The sequence below is a fragment of the Limulus polyphemus genome, unplaced genomic scaffold (assembly GCF_000517525.1).
Source record: "Limulus polyphemus unplaced genomic scaffold, Limulus_polyphemus-2.1.2 Scaffold11093, whole genome shotgun sequence".
Lineage (NCBI taxonomy): Eukaryota > Metazoa > Arthropoda > Merostomata > Xiphosura > Limulidae > Limulus > Limulus polyphemus.
The window spans coordinates 6,757-15,649 of record NW_013676703.1 but is presented as its reverse complement, the minus strand read 5'-3'; the positions used below and the strand labels follow the sequence as shown (position 1 = coordinate 15,649).

Here is an 8,893-nt window from a genome sequence, read left to right as displayed (position 1 = left end):
TACAGGTTACTAGTGAATTACACGTAAACTAGGACAAAGATATTGTTACAGGTTACTAGTGAATTACACGTAAACTAGGACAAAGATACTGTTACAGGTTACTAGTGAATTACACATAAACATGGACAAAGATATTGTTACAGGTTACTAGTAAATTACACGTAAACTAGGACAAAGATATTGTTACAGGTTACTAGTGAATTACACGTAAACTAGGTCAAAGATATTGTTACAGGTTACTAGTAAATTACACGTAAACTAGGACAAAGATACTATTACAGGTTACTAGTGAATTACACGTAAACTAGGACAAAGATACTGTTACAGGTTACTAGTGAATTACATGTAAACAAGGACAAAGATATTGTTACAGGTTACTAGTAAATTACACGTAAACTAGGACAAAGATACTGTTACAGGTTACTAGTGAATTACACGTAAACTGGGACTTGCAACTGTATTATACTATTGAAACTGTATTATACTATGGCAACTGTATTATACTATGGCAACTGTATTATACTAGTGCAACTGTATTATACTATGGCAACTGTATTATACTATGGCAACTGTATTATACTATGGCAACTGTATTATACTAGTGCAACTGTATTATACTATTGCAATGTCATTCATTCATTATTTTCCTTTTAACATATACTTATTTAGTTAGACCATTGTAATCAGTAGTACTAGTGAATTAACTGTTAATATATATTTCATATAAAATATTTAATTGTAGCTTCTCCAGTGATTTCTGAAGTACCATTCCTGAACCTCCCTTCTCGTAATGGAGACTTGATGTTATCTGAGCAGCCCATCCCTATTAGTGAGATTGGTCCTATACCTCCACCACCGATGTTTTCTAGCCCATCACCAAAAGTCTGCAGTGTAGTCACTGATTCCTTAGGTAAATTACTATTTCTATTTTTATCCCTACTGTCTATAATTATTTATCTGCAACAGGTTTAAAACAATCATCAGTGTATTACATTTCTTATGGCTTTGAGATATTTTTATTCTTTCTTTTCTATAAAATGCTAAAAATTGAAATATGTAAATTGAGCTTAGCATTATGATGTATTATAATATTTTAATTTTTTAATACCTAAGTTTATAACACAAAGCACACACTAGTATCACCATAAATACGTGACAGATAATGATATTGTGTTATACAGTACTGAGAATCAGGAACTTAAACATTGGAAACAGATGTAACAGTATCTTTGTCCCAGTTTACGTGTAATTCACTAGTAACCTGTAACAGTATCTTTTATACTATTGCAACTGTATTGGCAACTGTATTTGCAACTGTATTATACTATTGAAACTGTATTATACTATTGAAACTGTATTATACTATTGCAACTGTATTATACTATTGAAACTGTATTATACTATGGCAATTGTATTTTAATACAGTTGCAAGTATAATACAGTTGCAATAGTATAATACAGTTGCAATAGTAAGATAAACATTTTACAGTTAAAAAAAGCATGCTTAAGAAGGCATCATTAGAAAGGTATAAAGTACTATATACAGTAAAATAGTGTAGCAACTTCCTGAAATATATATCAATAAGGAAAGATGTTAAATCCTTCATATAACAAAAATACCTAAAATTCACAAAACAGTGCTGGTAACTATAGATACGTTTTACAGAGTTACGCTTACAAAGTTAAGATGTTAAGCCATTAATTTCCTCGATGTGATAGAGTTCATTCTTCAACACTACTGGATATTATAACAACCTTTCAAGAGGTATAACATACAAAGGACATATACTAAACATATAATTTTGTAATGAGTTTATATAGCCAATTCCTCAGTAGTCCTGAGTACTATGACAACTGTTTAATTCTCTGGATATTGATGGTTCAAAGTGTGCATGTCATAACCTATTTATACACATACATTCAAATTATATAAACTACTTTGTTAACAGTTATGCCAATAAGCTTGGCATCAAAATATTTATAATTCTAGTTTGTATGATATTTAGGTTTTAATTTTTTTAATTTAAAAAAGGAAATATTTATATAAATCCTCATTCTTCACTTTTCTGTATCACACTACTATTCTATGCTCAGAATTCACTGTTTATGGGTTTCAGTGTACAACTAATTACAAACACACAGTATATATACTGACAAGACAGAATATAAAATTTGAACATCCAGTGTTCCAGCTTTACCAAGATATCACTATACTTAGTACACCTACATAACATTTCTCTCTGTCATTTAAAACATGTTATCATGTACTGACACTGGACATGTTATCAAGTCACTGACACTGGACATGTTATCAAGTCACTGACACTGGACATGTTATCAAGTCACTGACACTGGACATGTTATCAAGTCACTGACACTTGACATGAATCACATAAGTCCGATGATTATCTACTTTGTTTTGAAACTCAACACCAGTAACTCACAAAGAAATCTTTAAATGTGTTGACTAAAGTTATTGCTCTGAGCGTAACTCGCAAAGTAATCTTTAAATGTGTTGACTAAAGTTATTGCTCTGAGTGTAACTAACAAAGTAATCTTTAAATGTGTTGACTAAAGTTATTACTCTGAGCAGTAATTCACAAAGAAATCTTTAAATGTGTTGACTAAAGTTATTGCTCCGAGCAGTAACTCACAAAGAAATCTTTAAATGTGTTGACTAAAGTTATTGCTCCGAGCAGTAATTCACAAAGAAATCTTTAAATGTGTTGACTAAAGTTATTACTCCGAGCAGTAATGGAATTTTTTAAACCTATTTATAACTTAGCTAAAAGCCTGTCAAATTATAGTAGTTCTAGAAGCTGGTTCTATGACTTCATCATGATCTGATAAAGCTAATCCACCAACACTACTGGTTACTATGACAGCTGTTTAAGAGACATAACATACTTACAAAGTGAAGAGGCTGGACCCTTGATTTTTTGATGATCTAATACAGCTGATCCACCAACACAACTGGTTATCATGGGAACTGAACTTCCAGAGATTTGTCCAAATGTATCTCCAGCTGGACTTATTGCTTAAGAAATGAAGAAATTGACACATTTATAAAAATTTGTAAATGTTTCAACACCTTTAATCATTCTATCAATATGCAGCCTTACTTTAAACAAATATTTAAATATCAAAAAAAAATATATTTCCATACACTACATCCAAAACAAGTTAAGTTTCTTTGACTAATAAATATATAAATAAATAACCCACATAAAATTATGAGAAACATTTAACAAATATTTTATCAATAGTCATAGATCTGATCATTAAAATTCTCAAACTATCCAACTAAACGTTCTTATTAGTTATATGTTGTTGAATATGGTGAGGATTTTTGTCAGTTAACCCATCATCATACATCTATCTTTGTCTACTAGTTAAATATCTGCATCAATCAAATATTAGACACATCTACTTTCTATACGCCAATCTTTCTTCTTTATTTATATCTCACTCTCTAGCAATAATCTACTTCTCTCAGTTCTTTGTTAGCAGATCAAGACTCACCTTCTATGTGGTCATCATCAGATACATCTCTGTCTAGCAACAAAACATCTCTTTCAATCAGTTCCTCCTTCGTTGAATGTAGAGATATTTTTCTTTCCAGATCTGAAAGAGAAAAACCTCAGGTAACTTCCCTCACAAAGAATTTATATAATTATTAGGCAACAAGGAATTTAATGTTATATTAGTTCAAGCATGAACACTTTTGGTGGTACTTTAAAACTTAACAAGTCAATCACTTAAGTAGGCAATATAATGTGTCTAGCATATTTATCAATAATATACAATGGAGTATAGCTTTATCAAAAAGGCAAAATATTTTAATTGCTAATCCCACAGTAAGCTTACCAGAATGAATGCTATACTTAACTTGACAATCATGAACAACTAGTAGCTTTGTTATATGCACTAACAAAGATCCTCCAACCATGTGCAGCATTACTTTGTTAGCTTCATTGGGATAACAGAACAGCATGGCATGTCACTTCCCATGCAGGACTATTGAATACTGGCATAATTTTTTTTTAGAAATTTACCTCTACTGGCCAGCTTCCTGACATTAACAAAAGTATTTTCAACATGTTATCTAATTTGTAGTTCTAGATGTCAAAAAGATCTGGGTCATACCCAAAAAATTCTTGAAAGTTTCGTGTCGATCCGAAATCATGAAGCAAGCACTTAGTCAAGAGCAAAGACCAAAATTGAAATTCATATTTGTAAAAAGGAATAAAGGTCTCAGAATCCCTCTGGGGTACAAGAAGAAACTCTTTAATGTTTAATGGTGATCTAGATATCAGAACAGACACAAACCACAAAACTGAATAACCATATTTGTTTCAAAACAAACAAATATTGCACTGTAATAAACTATAAATGTATCAATGTTTGCTTAGTGAAAACAAAATAATTCCTTTTTTTTGTTATAAACTACCATCAGTAACATTTCTTTACTACTAACGACAACGTACTGTTTTAATAAATTTGGCAAACCACTATTTATATATATTATCCAGAAATACAGTATTGTTAATTATAATCAAACAGTAACAATAACTACAGTTCCTCATAAAAACTCATTGGTGTTGAACCTTCTGAAAAAAGTAATACCACCTAAACAGTGCAGAAAATCATAATGCATTCCTAAATATTTAGGACATGAAATTTAACTCTAGAATTACTGAGGGTGTTCGTATGAATCCCATCAGTTTTTTAAACACTTTTTTATAAACCCTTTTATGCAGAAAATTTTTACTCCAATATACCCCGTTAAATACTGTTGGGATTATTTTAAAAACATGTATAGAAAATGGGTTTTTTTTGCTCAATTTGTTTGTAAGTTCTTTACACTGAGTACTGCAGCATGCAAAAACATAATATTGGTATAGAAACAAATCTGTGATTTGAAGGTTCGGGAATATAACATTGTCAGCTAGCTTCCTAACAGAAAATAGTAATCAGTTATTTTAAAACTGAGGATAAACAGCACTGTACTTGAACTGCACAATGTGCTAGTAAAAAATTAGTGTACAGAATACACCATCTATCAAAGAAACAGAACACGCGTCCATGGTGTATGGGTCATAATGATTCTGTAGCATCACGAAGGCTTGTTATGAAACAACATTAAGTTGGGGAATTATTGTTAAAAGATGAATGTAAGAAAAAGTTAATAAAATTTGTGTATTTTACTGATACAGATTAATTCACTTAATGTAACTACTTGGGAAGAAAGATAGTTGACAGAAGTATTATTTAGTTGCATCATAATTTAAAAACATCTAATAGAATTTATGAGTGATCTAATAAGATTTACAAGAGTGATCTAATAAATTTACAAGAGTGATCTAATAAGATTTACAAGAGTGATCTAATAAAATTTATGAGTGATCTAATAAGATTTACAAGAGTGATCTAATAAGATTTACAAGAGTGATCTAATAGGATTTACAAGTGATCTAATAAGATTTACTAGAGTGATGTAATGAGATTTACAAGAGCGATCTAATAACATTTACAAGGGCGATCTAATGAGATTTACAAGAGTGATCTAATAGGATTTACAAGTGATCTAATAAGATTTACAAGAGCGATCTAATGAGATTTACAAGTGATCTAAGAAGATTTACAAGAGTGATCTAAGAAGATTTGCAAGAGTGATCTAATATGATTCATACACATATACTAGTTCTTCAAGAATAAGCTAGTTCATGTTAATTTTATGCTTTACTAGGATCACATATGTGTCTTTCAAGTAAAGTTCTGGTTTTAGTTTTGTTAAGAGAACTGGGTGAAATGTCTAATGTGTGTGTGAGTCATAGCAATTCTATGTTTATTTTATTTAAATAACTGACAATAAATGTCATTCCTGCAGTAACGTACGTTGTTTGTTTTAGAGCCAAGCTACACTGGGCTATCTACTATGTCAACCACAGGGAATCAAATACCAGATGGGTATGGATGTTCTGAGTATGATTAATAAACAAGACTGTTGTTATCACTGCCTCAGTGTGATTTATCAGTAACCTTAGTGACAGCAGGGTATGGATGTTCTGAGTATGATTAATGAAGAAGACTGTTGTTATCATTGCCTCAATGTGATTTATAGGTATCCTTAGTGACATCATGGTATGGATGTTCTGAGTATGATTAATAAACAAGACTGTTGTTATCATTGCCTCAGTGTGATTTATCAGTAACCTTAGTGACAACAAGGAATGGTGTTCTGAGTATGATTAATAAACAAGACTGTTGTTATCACTGCCTCAGTGTGATTTATCGGTAACCTTAGTGACAGCAGGGTATGGATGTTCTGAGTATGATTAATAAACAAGACTGTTGTTATCATTGCCTCAGTGTGATTTATCAGAAATCTTAGTAACATAGGGGTATGGATGTTCTGAGTATGATTAATAAACAAGACTGTTGTTATCATTGCCTCAGTGTGATTTATCAGAAATCTTAGTAACATAGGGGTATGGATGTTCTGAGTATGATTAATAAACAAGACCGTTGTTATCACTGCCTCAGTGTGATTTATCAGTAAACTTAGTGACATCACAGTATGGATGTTCTGAGTATGATTAATAAAGAAGACTTTGTTATCACTGCCTCAGTGTGATTTATCAGTAACCTTAGTGACAGCAAGGTATGGATGTTCTGAGTATGATTAATAAACAAGACTGTTGTTATCACTGCCTCAGTGTGATTTATCACTAACGAAAGTAAAAGCATACACTGAAGAACACCCAATAAACATGTTGTGGGTCAAGAAATTGAGAAGTTATATGAAAAATGGAATATGAAGACTATTAATGTTCTGATAGCCTTTATATGCATAAGCAATAACTCAACTCAGGTACAACAGAATCTGGTTGAAGATTTAAAATGGAACATATGTGAGAGAAAAATGAAAGGAAATCAGCAAAAAACTGTAAAGATTAGGCCTAGCAGACACAGAAGGTGAATGTGCTCGAAAAAAAATATTATTGTGTTCAAAATCACGAGAAAATGGCAGATGTTATACTTATTGAGCATGAAACCTGTCAGAAACCAATTTGGTATGAACGACCTGAGTACATTGATCAATAAAGGCTGACAAAGCAGCCAGGACTTTACTCTGAATGCTAGAGGAAACCTAGTTGTAAAAGTTCCAATATTGTTGGAAATATTTGCATCAGAATTCATTGTAGCAAAGTTAATAGCATGACTATCAAATCTGGATTATGGCACAAAAGCAGAGCTTATGAACATTCTACTGACACAAGTGCAATAATTGATGTGGAAGTTTGGAGAGTTGAGAACTATGGGTAAGTTCACACGTGATCTACATTGTGTTAAGAATGTCCAAAAAGTTAGTCATATGGTTGTTGAATAGCAACTCCACAATGAGAGGCTTTTCATATTTGAAAGGTAAGTTAACCTGTTTCATGATGGCCACTGTATGCTTGTGTGTGAGTGGACAGAGCATGGATAGTGTTGTTCCAACTGCATGGTGACAGGAAGGTTCACAGGTGGTAGACTTATGCTGTGAGAAACTACCTTATATGACGAACTACTGGTCTGTACATCAAAATTTGTGTCAACTTAAAACTTGTGATTTATTTATTTAATTTTGTGTTTTATACTATGTTCCACAGAATGAAAACTTTCAGCCCAACTTTTACAAAAGTAATCAGCATATTATATTTACAAAATTCCTAAATATAACTATAAAAAAAACATTTAGTGCTTGAGAATCATACTGTCTGACATGCTCAGGCATGTAAAAATTTGAAGGAAGCACATTAAAAAAGTCTGCTAGTGAAATTTCAGTGCTCTTAAATAAAAAAAAACAATGATTTATTGATGATTATTACTGATTAAAATTATATTTGTATCTTGTGTTTAGCAGTTATCTACGTGAACATCAAGTGGTCGAGAGTAAGTGATCAATGATACCATTTGAATCTAGGTGAACACAAAGTGCTCAAGAGTAAGTGATCACTGATACTATTTGTATCTAGGTGAACATAAAGTGGTCAAGAGTAAGTGATCAATGATACCATTTGAATCCAGGTGAACATAAAGTGGTCAAGAGTAAGTGATCAATGATACCATTTGAATCCAGGTGAACATAAAGTGGTCAAGAGTAGGTGATCAATGATACCATTTGTATCTAGGTGAACATAAAGTAGTCGAGAGTAAGTGATCAATGATACCATTTGAATCCAGGTGAACATAAAGTGGTCAAGAGTAGGCGATCAATGATACCATTTGTATCTAGGTGAACATAAAGTAGTCGAGAGTAAGTGATCAATGATACCATTTGAAACTGGGTGAACATAAAGTGGTCAAGAGTAAGTGATCAATGATACCATTTGAATCTAGGTGAACATATGGTAGTAGAGAGTAAGTGATCAATGATACCATTTGAATCCAGGTGAACATAAAGTGGTCAAAAGTAGGTGATCAATAATACCATTCGTATCTGTGCGAACACAAAGTGCTCAAGAGTAAGTGATCACTGATACCATTTGAATCTAGGTGAACACAAAGTGCTCAAGAGTAAGTGATCACTGATACCATTTGAAACTTGGTGAACATAAAGTGGTCAAGAGTAAGTGACCACTGATACCATTTGAATCTAGGTGAACACAAAGTGCTCAAGAGTAAGTGATCACTGATACCATTTGAATCTAGGTGAACACAAAGTGCTCAAGAGTAAGTGATCACTGATACCATTTGAAACTTGGTGAACATAAAGTGGTCAAGAGTAAGTGACCACTGATACCATTTGAATCTAGGTGAACACAAAGTGCTCAAGAGTAAGTGATCACTGATACCATTTGAATCTAGGTGAACACAAAGTGCTCAAGAGTAAGTGATCACTGATACC

The 8,893-nt window shown here is 32.2% G+C and overlaps 1 protein-coding gene across 1 annotated transcript in view; it reads right to left on the bottom strand.

Annotated features, from left to right (window-relative positions):
* Positions 1-766: 766 nt before the first annotated feature.
* Positions 767-8,893, bottom strand: part of LOC111083762 (phosphatase and actin regulator 1-like) — a gene marked incomplete at its 3' end in the record, with an annotated part of 10,133 nt that continues 2,006 nt past the window's right edge. Inside the window, exons 3-5 of the mRNA XM_022380448.1 lie at positions 3,523-3,624; positions 2,912-3,037; positions 767-943 (exon numbers count right to left, since the gene is read on the bottom strand). Coding sequence (XP_022236156.1) covers positions 767-943; positions 2,912-3,037; positions 3,523-3,624 — 405 coding nt within the window. The remainder of the gene's footprint in view (positions 944-2,911; positions 3,038-3,522; positions 3,625-8,893) is intronic.